The following is a 22,681-nucleotide window of genomic DNA, read 5'->3' as shown; positions in this document are numbered from 1 at the left end:
CGTTAAGCATCTGCCTTCAGCTCAGGTCATGATCCCGGGGTCCTGGGATCAAGCCCCGCATCAGGCTCCCTGCTCAGCGGGAAGCCTGCTTCTTCCTCTCCCACTCCCCCTGCTTGTGTTCCCTCTCTCGCTGTGTCTCTCTCTGTCAAATAAATAAATAAAATCTTTTTTTTTAAAAGAAAGCTCATAGATCTATATGTATTGATATCAAAGGATGCCCAAGATATATTGTTACATGAAAAATACAAGTTGTTGATACTATTTAGGTGTGTGCGTGGGGGGAAAGAAGTTTTGTAGTTGAGTATGAACAGAAACGAGATTTCGGTGGTTATCACTGGGGGGTGGAATGTAAATCTGCGAGAAGAATTACTTTTCATTTCCTTCTATGCTGTTTGAACATTTTAAAGACATATGCATTCCATTTGTTGTGATTTTAAAAAACTAAAAATAAATATTTATAATTAAAAAATTGCACAACTCAAACTTTACCATGTACCAACATCTAGTTAAACAGACCCAATGTCTTTCCTAGAGAAAATAATTAGAGATGCACTCGTGTAGCTTCAACCTAAGGTAAGGCTATTCAGGACACGAGCTAGAGCGGAAGAGAAGGGGAGGCCGCGCCTTGCGGTTGGTGGATTCGCAGATCACGGTTCCAAAGAGTCAGGGTTTGAGGCTCTCCGTGGGGAGGAGCCCGCTCACCGCATCAGTGTAGGTGTCCTCGGCTGGCTTCCACTCGCCCCCGGGGTAGCGACTCTCGTTCTGGTACACTTCATCCGTGAACTCCGTGTGACCCGCGTCAGCCTCAGTCAGCAAGCTGTGGGCCAGGCTCGTGTTACCAAAGGAGCAATGGTAGCCAACAACCCCAGCTCTGCCCCGTGGTCGGGAAACATCTACACCGGTTCCCTCCTGACGCTAGCCCTTGGGTTCGCCACCAAACCCTTCCTGCTAATAACTTCTGACATTCTGACATTCTTTTGAAATAGGGGCCTGCGGGAACAATAAGACCTAAACCACAGAGGACTCCTCAAGTTAGCAGGGCTGCTCCTTCTCAGTAATCAGGGTGGGGACTGGGAAAACAGTCTTGTGGGCAGCTCCTTATACAGACCTCACGCTCCGTATTTTTGTTTCAGTTCAGGATCGTTCAGCTATTTTGCAGCAAAACGCCTGGCTAAGAGTTCAAAAGAATAGGATGTTGTCCACCCTCATTCCCCCTATTTTAAAAAATGGAGTGGAGAAGGTCTCATGAGGCCAAGTGTGGAAATTTTTACTCATGGCTTTCATGGTCTACGTAACACAAACTGAAGGGAGGAGTTTAAATTTTCTGGATAGTTCCTAGGTCGACGGCCAAACCAGGTCATTTAAGACTCCAGACTCCATTTAGGTACTTAAGAAACCCATACTGACTCTCTGCCATGCCAATTTTCCTCTTGGATTTGGAACTATTTTGACAACCCATAAAGGAAAGTACAGAGGCTCCAACTTTGACTTAAGTCTTCTGCCAGGTACCCACTCAAGTGAGGTTTCTTTTTCTTTTACCGTCCCGACATCTTTTCCCTGCCAAATCCTCCCTAAGAATCAAGCCCTGGAAAGAAATCAGAATAGAAGTGGCCCCAACTATATGTATAAATTAAGCCCATCCCATCATTTTCTGGGCCCCCGAGACGGAGAACAGAAGGCCTGGCTGCCATCTCTGGGGTCCCATCGAGCCCTGACATGCTTTGACCCTCCACTTTTCCAAACACAATGCCTCCACCTTTCCCTGTCTTCACTAAGCTTCCTTCCTTCTCCCCAGTTCAAATCCCATTTCCCTTCTCCTCACCAGCAGCCCCAACTCTATCCAAAGCAAGCTGTCATGGGTTAAAAGCAATCATGTGCAATCATCGGGTCTTAACAGACCAGACCAGACCCAGCGTGCTCATTTCCCTCCTTCCCTAATGCCTGTGATCACAGGAAACAAATGTGGAGAGAGAGCAAAAACTCTAGTTTGAGGCCTTGAAATCCAACTTCACAAGCTTGTTTCCTCCAAACTCAAGTATCCTGTCATGAGGTGGAGTAGAGGGAGCTCAGATTCTGATGCCGTTGGCAACATTCAGAGACCCAAACTCCAGGGCACACAAGCTTGCCTCCCCTCTACTGTTCCTTTCTTTTTCATAACAAGCTTCTGAGACACAATTCACATATCATACAAGTCACCCATTTAAAGTGTACCCTCAGCTGTTTCTTACAGACATTCCATAATAGTTGAGTGCTAGTTTTGGTATCCAGGCTGGACTGGTACCACCTACAACCCATGTGTCTTTGGACAAGTTACTTAATCTCTGTAGGTCTCAGTTTCCTCATCTGTAAAGTGGAGATAATGCTCTTATTTGTTGGGAGGTAATTCTCTATGAGTTCTTGTGTTTCTGCAGTGTCAAGGATATTTATAGGAGGAATGATCTTAGAAGACAGAGAAAGCGTCTCTCTTTCTCTCTTGAGCAAAGGACCAGCATGCTTGCTACCCATTATAAAAGATTCAGGTCCCCTGGGGCGCCTGGGTGGCTCAGTTGGTTAAGCGACTGCCTTCGGCTCAGGTCATGATCCCGGAATCCTGGGATCGAGTCCCACATCGGGCTCCTGGCTCAGCGGGGAGCCTGCTTCTCCCTCTGACCCTCTCCCCTCTCATGCTGTTTCTCTCTCTCTCTCTCTCTCTCAAATAAATAAAATATATAAAAACAAAACAACAAAAAAATAAATATTAAAAAAAAAAAAGATTCAGGTCCCCTAAGCTCAGGTTCCTCTCCTGTTACACAACCACTTCATGTTTAAGTGTCATCTGACCATCTTCTTGTCACCCTGTGGGAATTGGGGCTCTGAGGACCAGAGCAAATATTAATACTGGTACTGCTATAGGTGGTGGCAGTGAAATCCTTGGTCTCTGACCCAGGAGTCCTATGTCTCCTGCCAGCATCCATGAAGTATGGCAGGTGACCTTGTTAACTTGCAAGTAAGGTAAAAATGTCAGACCCTTCCTAATTTTTGACACCACCTACCCTGTAGGGCTAGAGGCCAGATTCAATAAAGTGATTAGCACACTGGTGCTTAGCTCACGGCTTGACACATTCACGCATAGTAAGTTCTTAATAAATATTAGTACCAGGTGCTTTTTATATTTCCTTGTTTTATTATGGGCCACCAATGACATATTTTAAGTTTCTATGGACTTATGCTCAGTGGGTGTTACATAAATATTACCAAGAATGATGATGGGCAAGACTCATTTAGCAATTTCTAGGGAAAGGCTTTATTGTCATCCTTTTTTCTCAGAAAATGGAAAAACTTACCTTCTTTCAGGATCAACTATCCAGTCTCCTTCCCATTGCCAGCCTTTTGGAGGCAAAAAGAATTCCCTCTTGAGTTTTATTTTTCCTGTGACATCAGAAAATTTATGACGACCCACTAATCCAGAAGTGCCCCATTTTCCAAACATAAGAGCTTGGTTTTCATACTGTTAAAAACAAATTAGAGAAACACCATCAGAGAGAAGGAAATTAAAGGCCACCCATAAATTTTTAAGCCCATTTAAGCTAAACCATGATAGAAAGTGAAAAAACTTTATACCCAGAAGGCATGGACCTAACTTGGGCAGCTACTGATGGTGCAACTTTGGGTAAATCACTCACCTTTCTAGACTCAGTATTCCCATCTGTTCTGGGGATAATACCACCAGTTCCCACAGAATTTTTCAAATGTGCAGTTGAAAGTGCTTTGTAAATAGCAGTATATCACACTAGTTGCTTCCATTATTATATTGAATGGCTCCAAATGGTTCTCTGAACCTAACTTTTTAAATACCCATGAAGTCCTCAATTTATGAATGTGCAGGTTTCTAAGAGTTTATTTGTAAACAGTCTACGGCCTAGAACTTGGGGAGCATTTCCCCGCAGAATCAACATTATAATTGATGGTACATTTCCCAGGCAGTCTACAAAGAACCTGTCTGACATATGAAGGTCCTTTAAGGCCCTGACCTTTCTGGTGCCTAAAAAGTTCTGTGCCTTCATTCCCTCTGGAAGGTAGTGGAGATGAAGACCAAGACCTTTCTTGAAGCAGGTTTAGTGGCAAAGACAGACTCTTGTTTACGGGGCATTTCTGTCTAAGTTAGAAGTTATAAATCTACAATGGTTTGCTCTTCACTCTGTCAACCTTCAAAAGGGTTGAGATTTGCCAGTGGTGAGTGTCCCTGTTTGGGTACAAGCTGAAACTTCCATGTTTCTGCTGATAAGTCCACTGAAAAGATGATTTGCAAGTGACAGGGGAATTTGAGGTTGAAGAAGGAAGAAGTTTGAGTAGAGGTTTGATGGGGAAATTGGGTTTAAGCAGACACAATAGTACCTGTCTCAGATATGGGTTCTGAGCCTTGAAAAGAGATAAGCTCCAGGAAGCAGCTAAAGAAGCTATTGTCACATGGGGCTGTGAGACTTCGGGGCATGTGCATGGCTCCTTTTGGTTTCTAAGTGACAAGGACACAGAGCAGAAGAGCAGGGTGTTCCCACTACTTCTGCTTGGAAGCCATCATGGCTACAGTAAAATCTAGGCAAGGAGTTCAGCAAGACTGTGAAGTACCTCCGGGACCTCCAGAAATGTGGTAGGGGATGGGGGTGCTGGGGGATTCTGCAGAGAACTGAGGTCTAGTATTGGCGCAGGAAGGCAAGAACCAGTGAAATGTCCATTTTGTTATCAATGTGCCCCTACTGGTACCCATAGGTTGTGAGAATCTAAAGAAACTAGAGTCACGCAACTAAGATGCATGGATTGTCTCTTTAAGATGAGTTGGAACTAGAGTCTGAGCTATGCAGGGAAGGATCTAGAAATGGGAAAGGATGAAAGGGAACCCTGGACAGGTTGATCTCTAGCCTCAGAGCTAGAGGGCAGGCCGATGCCAAGAAACCCACCAGGAATGCTGGAGCGAGCGTCTCCTCCATGTGCCCTGATGCCCCCACTCTACCTTGCCCAGCTGACCGCACATAAGTAGCCATCATCCAGGGCCTTCCTCTTGGCTTCCAGCCCACCCTCTATTTATCTTCAATGGCATTTCCAAGTCTGCACCATAAAGGCTTCGTGTGGCTCCCATGTATTTCATGGTTTCTCAAAGTGGTCCACTGAGGCCCCATGTCCACCCATGCAGGAATCATTGCTGCTGCTAATCCCTCACTCAGTGACACAATCAGAATCTCTGGGGCAGCCCCAGCAGGCAGCATCTTCAACATATAAAAATATGCAGTTTTATAATCACTTAGGGAGGCTTTCCCTCCATGAATGTGTCTTCTGCGGTCCAAAGACCCCCACCTCCAAGCACGCCTCTCCAGGTCTGCACCTCCCCAGGGCCCTCATTACTGGCTTATTTATGTGTCAATCACTCTGGTGGGTCCCAGTGGGGACAACAAAACCTCCTGTCAATCTTTCCCCGTCCCCCCAGCTGAAGGTCCCTCGGATGAGATTTTAGGTAGTGCCAACGGCTGGGCGCTGATGGCTGGGTGCCAATGGATGAATATTTTCTCTAAGGATGACAACTAACAGGATGACAACTAACAGGTGGGGGAGGGCCACCACCACCAAGAGGAAAAGACAGTGATGTTACTGAATGTACCATTTCAGCAAAGACGGTGAATGTTCCTTCTGCGAAGCTATTGAACTTCTTCTCAACGGCACTCAAGCCCAGCCAGATGTTCACTCGCAGCTCTGCGGGCACCTTCGGTCCGTGGCTTTTCTCCTGCGGGTACTGTGAGATGCACAAGAACATGCTCTGATGTTGGCAGCGGCACGGGCTATGACATCACGTTCAAGCCCAATGCAGACTGAACATCTAATCATCGTTCTCCCCCGTCTAATTTTATGTTTGCATAAAGTATTTCCAATGACCCTACAGCAGAGATTATAATAACAGCAAAAGCGGTGGTTCTCAAAATGTGAGCCACAGACCCCCTTGTGTCCTTGAGACTTTTCCAGGAGGTTCATGGAGTTAAACTATTTTCCTAACAATACCAAGACGTTCCTTGTTTTTTTCGCTGTATTGACAGGTTCAGTGATGGTGTAAAACCATGTGGATGAGACTCTGGGCACGCAGCACGAATCAGTGCAGTAACACCAAACCGAACCTGTGGTCACAGTCTACTTTCTCACTCTCAGAGAAGAAAACAAATACTAGTTTTACTTATGAATTCCCTCAATAAGACAGTAAAAATTACTAATCTTATCAAATCATGATCCTTGAGGACATCTTTTTTTTTTTCCTAAGTAGGCTCCACTCACGACTCTGAGATCAAGAGTCGCCTGCTCTATGGACTGAGCCAGCCAGGCACTCCCATGAGTACATCTTTTTAATATTTTGTGTAATGAAATGGAAAGTACACACAAATCACTTCTGCTGCATATTAATGTATTTCTTGAGAAAAAGCTCTTGTGCAATTGCTTGAAATGTGAACTGAATTAACCTTTTTTTTTAATGGAAATCTTTTTTACTTGAAACATTTGACAGAAAAATATGGTTATTCAGACTTGAGTATGGGGCAGATGTTTCCTTGAACATAAACAAAGTAAGCCTGTCACTTCAAGGACAATAACTGACTGTATTCTGTTGCCAATGATAAAATTCAGGCTTTCAAGTAAAAATGAGAATTTTGGAAAACTTGTATCTGTCATGGTAAGCTTGATAGCATCATGATACATAAAGACTTTTCTGATGAGTGATATTAATCAAAGTGATTTTCTTTCAACATTGTAAGATGAAATGTGTCAATATTAGGAAGATTTGCTTAACTCAATGAACAGATATTTTCTAAATGATCAATGCTAAATGTTACAAAATCATGCATGGATAAAAGAACCATTCAAAGTACAAAATAAACCAATGGATTTCAGGGCAGCCGAGAATGAAAAGTTCACTGATATGGTTTCAAATTCCATACTGCAAATCGCCTTTTAGAAGCTACTACATGAGTCTGGTGTTATACCAAAAATGTGTATCCACAATTATCTGTTTCCCTTTTCCAATTACATATCTATGTGAGGCCCAATTCTCTTCATATACTTCTCCTTTTTTCTAGAATTTTTAAAAAAGATTTTATTTATTTATTTGACAGAGACAGAGAGAAAGACAGCGAGAGAGGGAACACAAGCAGGAGTGGGAGAGGGAGAAGCAGGCTCCTGGCTGAGCAATGTAGGGCTCGATCCCAGGACCCTGGGCTCATGACCCGAACTGAAGGCAGATGCTTAACTGACTGAGCCACCCAGGTGCCCCTCTCTTCATATACTTTAACCAAACAACTTATTCTATCAGATTAAATGTAGAAGCAGATATGAGGATCCAGTTAATTTCTGTGAAGCCAGGCATTAAAGAGGTTTGCAAAAATGTAAAACACTCTTCTAATTTTGTAAAGAGAATACAGTTATATTTTATTAAAAATACGTAATTTATGTTAACATGTAATGGGTTTGATTATTGTTATTTTAAAATAAATAAATATTTTTTAAATTTCTCACTTAAATTTCTATTAGAGTAAATATTGATAGCTGTAACCCATAAAACAAAAGCTCCCTGGGGTCTTCAATAATTTTTTTGAGTGTAAAGGGGTCCCAAGACCAGCAAAAAAACCCCATGAATTAAATGTCTCCCTAAACTGGATAATGAGTGTTAACACAATCAATAAATACATTACAACATTGTCTTGAAAGCATTTTGCTGTTTTTCCCCTGAGTTCTAAAACCTAACAGAGAATACCATGTTGTCTCCTCTCCCACCCACTGCGAAATTTTATTTATTAATCAGTTTGCTTCCACCGACTGCTGACAAACACAACTGTAATTGTGGTTCTATCTGAAGTAAAATTTGTTCCACCAAGAGATACTTGAAGGAAGATAATCACTCTGGTTCTATTTTCACTTTCCTGATTAAAGAACAATGAGTACATTTATTAAAAGTTAGCAGATATCTGCTTGTTTTAAAAGAACACTCCCCCCTGACTGCTTTTTCTCTTCTTGATTTTTTCTTTCCCCCCAAATCCAAAGAACTGGGCTGGGGTTGCCCAGGGACAGGGATGTCAAATGCAGGTGGGACTATTTTGATTTCTTGGTTTTCAGCCCCCGGCCCTCCCTTGGTTCTCCATAAGCACATGGAGAGCAGTTTGTAATGGAGGGTCCGGGGATGGGCTTGCGGGAGTCTATGAAGCTCCCGAATCCTGTATTAAACATTGGATGCACGTGAGATGTGCATTCTTCTGGAAGAGAGGGCCGGTAGTTTCCATCAGGTTCTTAAAGGAGCCCATGACTCTAAAAATGTTCAGAACCAATTGCCCTAAAGCAGCAAATTCTCAGAAGTTTTCAATCTGAGGACCTATTTGGTCAGGGCATAGATTGCATGGACTATTATTACTTTCTCCTTTTTTTTCTACTTCCTGAACACTCTCTAGAAGGGAAGGGAAGGAGGCATTGCTTAGCATGAGACATTAGAAGAGGAAAATTCATGCCAGAAAGCACAGCATTCACAATGTCACATTAATATTAGTGTCACAGAGATCTCTGCAGAAGTGTCCTCGCCTGAATGCTAGCAGACTCCAGACCGCTCTCTGGGAATTACCACCCTAGGGGAAGTTGCCAGAAAATGGGTCGGAATCGATCACGATCGTCCTAGTCATTCAATGATCAGCAAAGAAAGCAGCCCCTTCTCGGGAAGGCAGGTTTTGCATTTAAGCAGTTCACATTACACAGAGATGAAGCCGTACCTTCAGCAAGATGGTTTGGGTTTTCCCACAGTATTTCCCAGATGCATTCTCACCACTGGTGGAGTATAAAACCTGATGTGCAGGAATGCGTGCATAGGCCAGTCTTTTCTCTCCCCGGATCATCCAGATGATAATGTCAGGCATACTGTTCTGCGGCTGGTCATGTGGGTGGATGGAAAAGGAAGCAAAGCTGGAGTTAGTCTACACAGAAGGCTGGCTGCAGGCTGGCTCCTCAGGGCTCCCCTTAGCAAAGAAACTCTGTGGTTAGGGATCTGTCTGAATCCCTGAGTTGCCCATGTCCTGGGACCACACGGAGCCTGCGTGGCTGGGCGGCAGACCACGGCTGGCCAGAAGGGATAGGGTGCAGCAGAGGTGGGGCTTCACCTGCCCAAAGCCTGACCTACATGGCTCTGAGAGGTACTCTAGGAAATCCTCCCTCTTCTCTCAACCATCATCTGAAGAAAGCCCTCAACAGCAGTCAGGGGTTACGGATTCCTTAAGTGTCATAGGACACAGACAAAGCATCTCCAGCTCACAATCCAGTGTTTGCCAAATCTGAGATATTCATTTAGTTTTTTTAAAACCTCTTTTTTTTTTTTCTGATTATAAGGGTGATATAAGTTCACCATAGGAAACTTTGAAAGTACCAAAGCATAGAAAGCAGAAAATAAAAATTACTTCTAATCGCATGTTTTTGCAAATGTATTTCTATCCACAACTATATTACAATCCCCCTCCACCCAAATCTCTGAGGCTCAGTAGGAGGGGGCTCCTACTGTCTTGGTTTTCCAGTTCCCAGAGGTTAATGGCAGCCAACATTCATCTAGCACCACTGTGTGCCCCGCACTGTGCTAAGCTCTTTATATTCATCATCTTCTTGAATCCTCACAATACAGTGCTGTGAAGTGAGTACTACCATGATCTCCATTTTATATATGGGGAAACTGGAGCTTAGAGAGGTTGCCCAAGTTTACATATGGTAGGTCCAGGATTCACAAGTCTTCCCAATCCCAAGCAAAGATGGCACTTCCATCCTCTGTGCTACACAGATTTGCTACTTTATCCCTCTACTTGAGGTATTCTCAGATTGTATCATGATAATGATAATGACTTATCTACTTTGAAGACCTTTCCAGGACCACCAACTCAAAATTCTTCTCCTGTCCTCACTTCAGTGATGCTCAGCCCATTACCCACTAGCATCCCAGCCCAGTAACTCCTTGGTTGCACCATCTGTCAGATCTGCTCAATATCCAAGATAATACACTAGATTCTCCAACCACCTTCTCTAGCCGTGGTGCCATTCCACAGAATCCGCCTTCCATATCAAGTGGCCTCCGAGTAGTTTACAAGTCCTACCTCTTCAGTCAGTTGCAATAATTTCTCAAGCCAGTCCTCAATTTCTGCCAGTGTAGACTTCACCTCTGTGGCCTCAGACCTCATCCTCACAGCTGCCTCGTGGATCTGGGAGAGAGATCGGGACCGCAGCTTTTGGATCTGAGTGTCAAGAACTGTGACATTAGCTTTTCCTTCCGTAAGAGGCAACGTGTACCTAAAGAAAGAAAAGAAACAGATAATCTGCAGAATAGCTTTCTGGGCTTCAGAGCTGTCGAATTCATTTATTTGACTTCCATCTTGCAAGCCATACCGGTTTCCTGACTGCATCAGCAGGAGCACGTTTAAGCTGAAGTTGAGCGTATGTGGTGCTGGCAGAGCAGACCTGCCAGACTCTCCTAACTCTCACGAGGAATGCGGGGGATTAAAATTCCCAAGCAATTTCTTGGGTTTGACTCCAGGCCCGTGGAGTTGCTGGAGAGAAGATGGAAACAGCTGCAGCGTTTGTGGGGAACAGGCCCGCCTTTCTTTTGCTTCTTACAACCAGTGTACAGACGCCCCAAGACGAAGGAGGGGAAGGCAGATTACAGAGCATTTAGCAGAAGGGTTCTTGAGGACCATCCACCCCTAGGCAGTCCGTGGAGGGGGGCGGAGGGGCTCAGGAGGTCTGCAAACCCCTGGAACTTATTTGAAAAGTCTATGTCTGTGTTGGCAGGCAGTGTGATATATGATAAAGACCCCATGCTTTGGAGCTGACCATCCGGGTACAAATCCTGGCTCCACCATTTACTAGTTCTGTCGTCCTGAGCTTCTTAATCTCTTGTTTTCCTATCTTCAAATGTGGGAAAACAGCATCTATCTTTTAGGGTTGCTGTGAGAAATAAATGAATTCATACATGGAGAGCATTTAGAACAACGCCGACTGCAGAGTAAAGTCTGAATGACTTTGCCATCCTCATCAAGCTTGGTCTTCCTCACTATCATAGTCTCATTAGATATTCAAAGGGGCCCATTAGTTCCCAAAAGGTTAAGAACCACTTGTGGAGGCAAAGCTCTCATTAAAATGAGGAGTCTAGAACCGCTGAGCTGGGGCCAGCATTCACCACCTTGTGCAGAGTCTTCCTCTCACTACAGTAGCTGGTGGGGCCACTGGGTAAGCCTGTCACCAATTCCAGGAAGTTCTACTCACATTGTTTCTACCTAGAAATTCCATTGATTCGAATGTCCCCTAGCTTCTTAAATGAAGGAAATCCTAGCATGACTTCTTTTAAACACAAATTTCCTGTTATAACAAGTTAAAAAGATTCCATCTGATTTTTCAAAAACAGTTCACATCCATTTGGTTCAAAAACTGTGTAAATAGATAGTTCTGTGTTTTGCTCAGCAAACCCTAAAATTCACAGAATTTTCTACACGAAGCTATTACCAAATGTTTGTTTGGTTGCATTAGTAATTATGGTAATGCACTGGAAAGGTTAAGTTCCTGGAATGATTCCTTGAGGCAAAAATGCACATGGAAGCGGCTAGCTCCTAAGTGAGACCTTCAATAAAGAGATGTTGCCTGTGTGAAGCACGCAACAGGAAAAGGTTTATGGATAAACCCAACTCTGGGCATCAGATGCATCATTTCACCTCCTTGGGCCTCTGTTTCCTCACCCCTAAAATAAGGAGACTGGGAGAGATGACCTCTTAAGACCCAGATTTAAATCTTCTGAATTCAAACTAGAGCCCAGCCATGCTCTAATCTCAGCTGCGTGTCAATGACCTAGCTAAACCACTAGAAGGCACAAGAAGACAGGGAGACTGAGGGCATTGGCCCGGGGCAGGGCGGGGCGGGGGGGCGGGGCGGGAGTGCAACCATCCCTGTTTTTTGCTGCTTACAAGTTTTCAATATGCTTTTCTTTTTAACTTTCCTGTCCACTGCACTATTAGTCAATACTGAAAATGAGTTTGGTATGAATCACTTCCCCCTTTGATACCCAAATGCCCAGAGATCGGAGCTGTTCCCCACGTCACAGTTACAAAAGTTTCTCTGGCTCCAGTCAAATCTACTGGCTTTGTGAAGGGAGTCTTAGCCAGAGTTCAACAGGCATTCATTAAAAAGGCAAGTAAAAAGGCTGTTTCTAAAAATGTGTTTGTGAATTAGGAATGTTATTGTGAATGGGGAGGTCAATGCTCCACCCCGAGGCCCCATTCTCTGGGGGAGCCAGGAGTCCCCTTTCTCCTGGCAGTGGGCACACAAGGATTGACGGGAGGGAGTCAGGCCTAGGCCTGCTCCCTCCTTCCTTCTTCCCACCCCTTGCCTGAGGCTGCCCTGGGATGTGCTTCCGGAGGGGCCTTGGCCTCCGGAGGCTGCTTTAGAATTGGCACGGTATTCAAAAGTGGAGCTTTTCCTGGTGGTGATTCAGAGACTCCTCCCAGTGACTGGGGCCTTTTGAGAATCTTGACTAACTCAAATTCATTTTTTAGGCAAACAATGGAAACAATTCTAGAGGCTCTTTTCATCTCACAGGTTTAGGGAGGAGAGCATGACTGGGAATTCTGAGATAGGAACAAGATCACTGTACCTTGTATCTTCTATAACTTCATCGATCAGCTTCAACCATATTTCGGCCAGCTGGCTTGCAGGAACTTTACCTTGCACCCCTGATTTCAGAGCCTCTAGGTTCAATTGCTGGAGAGTTTGGAACGAGGAAATAATTGGTCATTGTGCATCATGCCCTTAAACTCAGTAAAGGTTTAATGTTTATCTTTAAGAAAAAAAATGCACAAAAGACTTAACAGAAAAACCAGAGCATTTAATTTTTTACATTTAAAAATGCTCACCATAGCTTAGCACTATTTACTTGTCTTCAAAATGCAATCAATGCTGACATGTACAAGTAATAGGACGATCTCTCCTATACCTTTGACCTTTGAAACCATGTAAATATTTTATGTATTCAAAAAGGAAATAAAATAAAACCAACAAAGATGGGGGAAGGAATGTCAACATGGGATATAAAAGAAACAAATGACCTGTATTACAGATGAATAACATAACTACACCAAACTAACCCAAATAACTTGTGAACACAATATTTTGATGATAGACTCTCAGTTTAAAAAAAAGAAAGAACCATGAACATATCAAACTCTAAATTGGTTTGTTTTTTGCAGTGGTTTATCTATGGATTTTAGGATTTAACAAACGAGCAAATGAGGTTTCTCACTGTTGGAGAAAGGAGGTAGAACTATAGAAATCGGGAAGACTAGAATAAACATGTGATATTAGAATGGAATTGGAATTATCCTTATAAATTCATTGCTTTTCATATATTGAGAGATCTAGAAATAAACTGACATGTGAATAATGTGTGTGTGCATGCTCGTGTGTAAGCCTGTCCACTGAGAAGGCCTGGAAGCAATGACGTCTAAATAGTAGTGAGTATTCTAATACCCAGATGTTGGTTCTTACATGCTCTTCTACTAAAAGGAAATAGAATTCCTTCGGAAAACAGCGATTTGGGCTAGGGCAGGTAAGTACAAGATGAGCCCGGAACATACTGCCTGTTGTGTCACTTTGAGCATCTGCTGACAGACAGATGGAGAGAGGACCCTCCGTGATGATCAAAAGTCCTAATCCTGGGAAACCACCATCCCGTCCAGATTAGCACTGGAATATGGACAGCGTGGTCAATGTTGATGAATAAGGCTGAAGAACACCCAAAACATAATCAGAATAGAGGGGTGACAAATTCTTTACTAATTCCCTCAAAACAGAGGACTGGAAGTTAATACCACAACTAGACTGCATATCAGTTGCAGCTTTATTATGTGAACAATTAGGCTTAAGTTGACTTAAACCTACAATTCTCCTTCAATACTGTCTTTATAACACAAAACAATATTTTTAGATTTTGCTATGGACTCTTAGATCAGGTATATTCGAGGACCCCCACACATATTGGTCCTGCCCTGACAGAGGTTAGATCTTAGAAAAAATTAATACTAAGGTAATTTGGAAATCAAAACACTAATAACAGATGGATTTTATCAGTACCTGATAGAAGTAATTTAGAATCTTTGACTTAGAAATATCCCAACCATGTGCCCCTTCTCATCAATGTCAACTAGATGGAAAATTACAGATACCCCATCTATGCAGTTTCTACCAGAGAGTACCCCAATCTCCAAACAAGGTCTTCTAGTTTACAAAAAGTATAAAATGTCAGGCTCTGGTTCCTCTGAGCCCACCTAGTCCCACAGAGGAGATTTTTACTCCTTTAACAGTAAAGTTCCAAGGGCTGCATGTTTCTATTGGAATGAACCCTTCTCCACACCACACCTCACTGTGGCAGAAACTGTGGGTTGAGCTCCTACTTCAGTATCCACCCCCACCTTCCTCAGTAAGAGGGCTTTTATCGGGCCATCTGTCAACCCAAGCATAAGACTGCATTTCCCTATTCCCTTATAGTAGGATGTGGCTGTGTGACTGGATTCTGGCCAATGGAGAATGAGTAGAAGTCAAGTGTGTGACTTCTGGGTCTTTCCCTTCAAGGGAAAGGCCCGGGTCATCTACTTCCGCATTCCTCTTTCCTCAGGCTGGAGGGCAGGTGTAGTGGTGAGCCGCCTCCACCAGGCAGACAGTGACAACCCCTTAGTGGTGGCAGAGAAACAAGGGGGAAGGAGTCTGGGTCCCTGGTACTCCCGAACCTCCATACCAGGCTTGGAACACATACCTCAACTGTTACAAAATAGCTTTTATCTTGCTTATCACTATATTCTGAGGTCTTGTGTTAGAGGGGTCTAGCCTAAAACTAACACAGAATTTACTGTTTGGTGGAAAGGAAATGTAGAAAAGATAAACTTACCAGCCGTTCTGCCATGGCTAGGAGAATGTTCACCGCATCCAGGCGATGACTAATGTCCTCCCAGTATGAAGTCAGGGTAACAACTGGCTTTGTGTGGGCCCAAGGCAAGTAATAATAGTAGTTCCCTGGTGTAGAACATTGAGAGTCAATGAACACTGGACACTTAAACAACATGTTTACTAAGAGATGTGCAAACGGGGCTAACTGATTGATCTGTATGTGAAATGGTTTGGGATGATCTGTTTTTTAAGTTTTATTTGAAGGAACTGAGGGATAGTTGTTTTGAAAATCTCTCTAAAACACCCTAGTAAACTGAACACAACAATTTTAGGATCTTGTAGTGGTTCAGGATCAGGTGTCTGAACATCACTGATGATCATGTAACATGGGAGCAGAAAATCCATGGCACAGGAGGTTAGATTGTATGTGTCTGCACCTGCTATTCTAAATAAATATTTTTGCTGAAATTGGGGCAAAAAAAAAAAAAAAGAGAGAATTTTCTGTTTTCTAAAGTCTTAGCTGGATACATGGGGTTTGGTATTACATAGAACCTTACGATGGTTAAGAATCATCAGCCAACATTTTCTAGCACATTTTATATTTTTAACTCTGCTTGTACAGAATTTAGTTAAAAACTATGGCAATACCATTGGAACATTTGATTGGAATTTCTTTCTCCTTTCTGTAGACTTTTAAACCATTTGTTGGGGCATCTGGGTGGCTCAGTCGTTAAGCATCTGCCTTCCGCTCAGGTCATGATCCCAGTGTCCTGGGATCGAGCCCCGCATCGGGCTCCCTGCTCAGTGGGAAGCCTGCTTCCCCCTCTCCCACTCCCATTGCTTGTGTTCCCTCTCTCACTGTGTCTCTCTCTGTCAAATAAATAAATAAAATCTTTAAAAAAAAAAACAAACCATTTGTTGATAACCTTCACTAGAGAATTCTCATACTCTGCCTTCTATTGTGACTTATTTTATACATTAGAATGTAAACTCCTTAAAAGCAGGGACTGTTTCTCGTCCACCTTTGTTCAAATATAGCTATTCACTCCTCACAGCAACTTCGGAGAAGAGGCTGAAACTGAAGTTTACAATTAAGTGATGTGGCTAAGGTCACAGTGCTAGTGAGTCACAGAATGAAGACCAGAAGCCAGATTTTCCAGGGCCTGAGCCAGAGTCCCGTCCACTTCAACTATTCAATCTAAGAGTAGTTTGGGGCTTAGTTGGATGGAGTTGGGCAGAGCTGGAGCTGATTTGGGGGAGCTCTGAGTTCAGCAAGTCGCCATCTTGTGATTTTACAAAGCAGAGCCAGCGTGAAAGTTGGACATAGGAGAGGGAACTAGGGTTCAGACCCTGGCAAAGAGCCTGTGACTTCCTGGGTTTGACCCGTCTTGAAGGTGCTTAAACTCCAGACACCTCTCTTTCCCATTCAACCTTTTCTTCCCACAAAGCATATGCTGAACATAATGGCTGCCAAAGGGAGAATATGCCAGGTGCTTCTTGTCCTGTGGTGCACCCACTGTAAACACGTAAGGAGAGATGGTTAGACTGAATCTTACCATCAAATACGGCACGGCTGTATTGAGTGGTTGATGCCAAAGGCTTACAAGTTGTGTCAAACTTGTTGCCATAGTTCCCAATGCTGACTTCAAACTGAATGGCCTCGCCAACATCTTGCAACATGGTGGCTGAATGGAACACTGCAGACAGGCTATACTTCCGTCTTCGTTGGTATTTCTATAAAGTATGAGTAGACATGAGGCTCAGTGAAACTTGTTTTGCTCTTATTTTTATGTGGGTTTCTAGCAGGTGTATCTTAAACCTAATAATTAGTGTTGAATTAAATGTCAGTAGAAAATGTTCTTAAATCTAGCAGTTTCTCTTGTACTCATTCAAGTGGGCAAAGATAGAAGTACCAGGATGTTCACTGCAGTGCTGACTGAAATAGAGAAAAAAATGAAAATACAAATGTCTATCAATAAGTCACCGGTTAAACAAATTATGTTACATTCATATAACAGAATAAAGTTAATAAAAAGACAGGTAGATCCACATGTGCAAACATGGAAAAAAGACACTTTTAGGTGAACCCATTGAATATATATTTTAATATTGGCATATGCATGAAGGAAGTCTGGAAGAATAGAAATAAAATTGTTAACAGTTACATTGGGGAAGGTAGAGTGATTATGGCTAACCTCACTTTCTACCTTTTTAATTGTTTGAATTATTATTAATTTTCTAATCAAAAACAAAGATTTTTTTAATAAAGATTTTTAATGTAAGATTTTAAAAATAAGTGAATTTAGGTGAACTTATTTTTCTGTTTTCTGAAATAGAAATCAACCTTTTTTTTCCTTTCTTTCTTTTTAAAAGAACTACTGGCTTACTGAGTGTATGTGTATGTGAGGGAGCCGAACAGAGGGCCAACAATGACCACACTGAGGATCTTTCAGCCTAGCAGACATGACCATGAGCCCTTCAGGCCTTCTTTCATCTGGGCACATAAAGTCACTTGACTCTACTTCCTTCCCCAAATCCTTGCTCAGATGGCATCTCTCCTTCTTTGTGGATCATGTCCCCACTGATCTTTGGGTACCTTGCCTTCTTTAGTCAAACAGAGCCATGCAATGGTTTAAATTGCTGTATTGCATTATGTCCTAGGCATTCTGCCACTTAATACTGTCCACATCTAGAGCCTTTCTGGGTCCCTGTTGGCACCCAGTCTCTGTAGACACTTGCCCAGCTTGGGGGTGAGACTATATAGTAGTTACTATAGTGTAGGCACATTGGCTACATGCTTCACTAGAGAACTCATGGAGAGCCATGAGTGATAATAAATTGTATGACAAATTCTCACCATAGCAAGTTTAGTATGGAAATCCTTAGAGAAGGAACTCCCAGATCTGTAGTCCTTCCATTTGAGATCTGGAAACCACATTGCTATCAAACTTTGGCATATGATGACTTTTTTTTGTTGCTGGATTTGCCTTTATGCATTCCTACCTTGCTACCAATTTGTATGCCATAAACTAAGTATCAAAGTAATGACACTTTTCACCTCTGGGAAGCTAACAAAAATTATTTGATCCCTGTGGGATATTTATTAACTGATTTTCCTTTCTTTTGTTATTCATTCATACCATGGCCTTTATTCTATTAAATGAATCACAATCATGGGTAGGTCTTCTGCCTTGTATAAGAATGTGTTCTTGCATTTACAGAAGTACTTAGACAATAGTTTCAAAAACTTCTGTTCTTAAATTGTGGTAAAACACACATAACATAAAATTCACCATCTAAACCATGTTTAGAAGTGTCCAGTTTGGTGATTAACATAATAAAAAAAAAATAAAAGAAATATCCAAAAAAAAAAAGTGTCCAGTTTGGTGGCATGAGGGACATTCATTCACACTGTGTAACCATCACCACCATCCATCCACAGAAGTCGTTGTATCTTACAAAATGGAAACCTTGTACCCATTAAACCCCAACTCCCCATTCCCACCTACTTTCTGTTTCTATGAGTTTGACTCCTCTGGGTATCTCATGTAAGTGGAATCAAACAATATTTGTCCTTTTGTGATTGCCTTATTTTACTTAGTGTAGTGTCTCCAAGGTTTAGTCATGCTGCAGCATGTGTCAGAGTTTCCTTCATCTTTAAGACCGAATAATTCTGCATCGTACTGCTGAAAGATAAACTGAGGTATATTAAAATTTTTAAGATTTTATTTGAGCAAACATATATTTGACTGGGTGGAGACAAAGCAGAAGTGGCTAAGAGTGCTCCACCTGCAGGAGCCAAGGGAAAGACTTTTAGAGAGCAAATGTGGAAGGAAGACAAGTAAATTATTTGATTGGCTATAGCTTAAGTGGGTGCATTATTTGGGAAAGCCTAGCTGGTTAATTGCTATTTGTTGTCCTTTGGTTTTGATTTCTTTTTCTTTTTCTTTTTTTTTAAGATTTTATTTATTTATTTGAGAGAGAGAGAGCACAAGCGGGGGGGGGGTAGGGTTAGAGGGAGAGGGAGAAGCAAGCTCCCTGCTCAGCGAGGAGTCCCCGATGCGGGACTTGATGCTGGGATTCCAGGATCATGACCTGAGCCGAAGGCAGACGCTTAACCGACTGAGCCACCCAGGCGCCCCTGGTTTTGATTTCTTAACCTTGAGGCATTTATAGGCTTACGTTCTGGTTTGCTTATAGAGGCTGCCAAGACATCAGAGCCACCATCTGTCCATGGCCCTTGTATAGTCAATTTAGCAGCGTGTACTTCTTACATTGGTTTATCCATTCATCTATCGATGGACTACTATCTATGGATTGCTTCTACCTTTTGTTTACTGTGAAGAATGCTGCTATGAACATGGGTGTACAAATTCCCATTTGAGTCCCTGCTTTCAATTCTTTCAATTCTTTCAGGTATATTCACAGCAGTGGATTTCTGGATCACATGGTAATTTTATTTTTAACTTCTTGAGGACTTTTTTAAGAACATCTGACAGTGACTGTAGTTTGTGGTCTTGAAGAACCCCAAGATGTTCCACTATTACAACATCTCCATTTTGGTTAAAGGAATTTTTGACATGGTATAATGGAAACCTTCAATAGGATTTCATCAGAAATCCCTCTGCATCTCAATCTTTTTTGAAAGTCTTTCCAAAACATTGGTTTGAAATCTTAGCTGCATATTGAATCACCTGAGGGGCTTTAAAATATACTTATAGCTGGGCCCCACATCCCAGAGGCTCTGCCTAACACTGTGAACTCAAAAACGTCCCTTCATTAGTCCACTGTCACTTTGGTAGAAAGGGTGTCGGAGACTTTTGTCACTTGTCAGGAGTCCCCTTAAGTACACACTAAGTAGTAAGCCTAATTCTCCAGAACTATCCGTGGTTCAGGAATGCTATGAGAAGTCTGGGTTTGGTGAAATTAGAAAGTAGGAAGTTACTTGTATTAGTCAGAACCTAAAGATACAGCATAGCTGCTTCTTCATAAACCATCTGGGATGATATAAGAGAAGGGAAAGAGCAAAAATATGAAACATAATTTGGGGCTTAAGTCAGGGCCCAGAAACGATGATGAGCATTGAAGCTGGAGCCATCTGCTAATGCAGGGGCTGCAGAGAAGAGAGAAGGTGCCTGGGGAGGCTCTGGAAGGGGTGGGGATGCCACTTTTGGCTAGGCTGGCTCTGCCTTGCACACGTCTATGTGGCCATAATTCCATTAGATCTCCCTGGATTTTCCTGAGCATAGCTTACAGTCACCTTCAGAAGCCCTGATAGGACCCTCACCCTGGAAAGTTTGAGCTATAAGACAGTAATTTGGGTTCTGACCATCCCCATACCTCCCAACAGATCGGACACACTGTGAGCAAGCCGCTCAAGATGGAGCAGCTCCTTGGACCATTTTGCAGGTCCAAACTCCACAAGGGGCAGGTGATCTACTATCTGCTCACGTGCCCCAAAGCCAGGCTCTCAACTAGTGCAGCTCAGAATTCCGGTCTTCCCCCAGCCCTTTCCCACTGCCCCTCCCCCCACCCTGCCTTCTGGGCTCAAAGAGGTAGAGAGAAGAAGGAACAATCAACATAGTTTAGAGAAGTCTGGAGCCTCAGCTTTGGTTCCCTGAGTAGCCTTGGGGCAAAACTGCTCATAACAGGGAAAGTTCAAGAATGTAAATTATAATCTATTGAACACTGATGGATGTTTCTTTGACTCTGTAGGGCCTTGGGGCTCTCTTTCTAATCATCAAAGACCAGTGCATGTTGTAGATGGAGGTGGTATAGGGTAGAGTTTCAGGAGTAAATTTGGGGAAGGGGGTCATTTTTGTCAAGCAGAATACTGAGAAGGGGTAACAACAGCTCTAAAAAGTAGCTGTGGGACCACCAGGCATGGGACATTAAGGGCTAGTGGCAAGGAGACTGTGCCAAAGAAAACTGCCGAACCTGCCACCTTTTTGTTCTGTTTTACTAAGGATGGCTGACCAGTGGTGGAGCTGGCTGAAGAATCTGGATGCGCTATTTCAAGCAAATATATATTAAGCACTTCTGTAGGCCAGACTAATGGGAGAACTCAAGGAGGTTCTAACTGAATAGAAGACAGAAAGCATGTTTATAAAATGCTCCCAAAGTATGTCGGGTCCCACGCAAAAAGACTGGGAAGGAGCAGGAAGGATGTGGTCTAGAAACAGATCCCAGATGGTGGAGACAAATCAGTGGGGTCCTTCAGTGGCCGGGCTGAGGTTCCAGAAGCCAGCAGGTGTCTGGATAGGCAACACTTGATCTTCTAACTGCCTGATTCCTTAGGGAAGTGGCAGGTTGAGCCCCACTGCATCTCTTGGAAGGGTCCCTTGACTGGAGCAAAAGGCCAGGTTTGGTTCTAAGGAGGTGGGGCAGCTCAGGGCTCTTTGGCAACTGAGCTGGAAAAATTCACTCTCCCTCCTGTGTTCCTCCTTTACTCTCAGAGGACTACCACACTCTCAACACTTTTGACAGAGACGTGTGGGGCATTTTCCCACACCAAGCAATTCTGCGACACCAGTTGGGTGTCCTACAACTTAATACTGACACTGTCTACCTGGAGACACATTAAGGGCTCAGTCCCACAAGACTGCCCCTCCCCCACTTTAGATGCCAATCGAAAGTCCTGGTTCTGAGCTGTCAGCTATAAATTGGAGGTTCCCATGACTTCCTCCTCAGGTTCGATTAACTTGCTAGAGCAGCTCACAAAACTCAGGATAACAGTTTACTTACTGTTTACCAGTTTATTAAAAGAGGCTACGCTAAAGGTTACAGATGGATACCCAGATGGAAGAGCTGTGTTGGGCACGGTATGTGGAAGGGCCAAGAGGTCTCGCGCACAACACTCTCCCAAAACCTGTATGTGTTCACCAACCCAGAAGCTCTCTGAATCCTGTATTTTTGGGATTTCTATGGTGGCTTCATCACATAAGTATGACTGATCATTAACTCAATTTCTAGCCCCTCTCTTGAGAACAGGAGGTGTGGCAGAAAGTTCCAAGCTTCTAATCATGGCTTGGTCTTTTTCAGGAACAGCCTCCATCTAAGAGCCCATGAGTCACCTCATTAGAAGAAAGGACTCTCCTAATACCCAGGAAATCCCAAGAGATTTAGGAGCTCAGTGTCAGGAACCAGGGTCAAAGAGCAAATACTAGTACTATTCTCTTACAGCAAGGAAGTTGCCCTCTTCAGCGCTACTGGAAGTTTCATTACTTGCCTATGCTCGGGAACGCAGGATTTTTGGAAATGGGAAAAGGGTCAGGATCAACCTTCTAGGCTGACAGCTCTCATTAATCCTCCTGGTGCTTATGCAAATCTGCTCACCTCACCCTCTTATGAGTCTCCTGGTTGCCTGAACTGTGGCTAAGTCCAGAATCTCAGCCCCTCTCCTGCTTTTTAATGTTACTGGGATTTTGGTGTAGAGATTTCATTTTTGCTTTTATTAAATTTATGACATAAGCCATTTTTCTGTCTGGGTTTAATATTTGGATCAAAGAAAACTAACTCTGTTTTCTATTTCAGTTTTTAAAGAGGCATTCTTTTATATGAGTGACATATACTGTGGATACTGTATATCGTTGATTGTTTTTAGGGTGTTTTTTTTTTTGCTTTTATTTTTACTAAATTTATGACCTATGCTTTGTTTGTACGCGTTTAATTATTTGGAGTAAAAAAATTAATTTGGTTTTGCATTCTAGTTGCCATACTTTGTTGAGCCTCTTCC

General features: G+C 43.0%; 1 protein-coding gene across 2 annotated transcripts in view; it reads right to left on the bottom strand.

Moving 5' to 3' along the window:
* The window catches only part of MYOF (myoferlin), a 150,466-nt gene that overhangs the window by 46,607 nt on the left and 81,178 nt on the right, over nt 1-22,681 (bottom strand). For both annotated transcript variants that reach the window (XM_028098591.2, XM_028098592.2), the window contains 8 exons: nt 16,503-16,680; nt 14,948-15,072; nt 12,662-12,768; nt 10,119-10,311; nt 8,760-8,915; nt 5,630-5,761; nt 3,324-3,487; nt 703-817 (listed from right to left, as the gene is read on the bottom strand). In XM_028098591.2, the coding sequence (XP_027954392.1) occupies nt 703-817; nt 3,324-3,487; nt 5,630-5,761; nt 8,760-8,915; nt 10,119-10,311; nt 12,662-12,768; nt 14,948-15,072; nt 16,503-16,680 (1,170 nt within the window). The remainder of the gene's footprint in view (nt 1-702; nt 818-3,323; nt 3,488-5,629; nt 5,762-8,759; nt 8,916-10,118; nt 10,312-12,661; nt 12,769-14,947; nt 15,073-16,502; nt 16,681-22,681) is intronic.

Source organism: Eumetopias jubatus, unplaced genomic scaffold, assembly GCF_037043125.1.
Source record: "Eumetopias jubatus isolate StellerSeaLion01/CBP00866 unplaced genomic scaffold, mEumJub1_p1.0 scaffold_17, whole genome shotgun sequence".
NCBI classification, from domain to species: Eukaryota; Metazoa; Chordata; class Mammalia; order Carnivora; family Otariidae; genus Eumetopias; species Eumetopias jubatus.
This window is presented reverse-complemented; position numbering and strand designations above follow the sequence as displayed.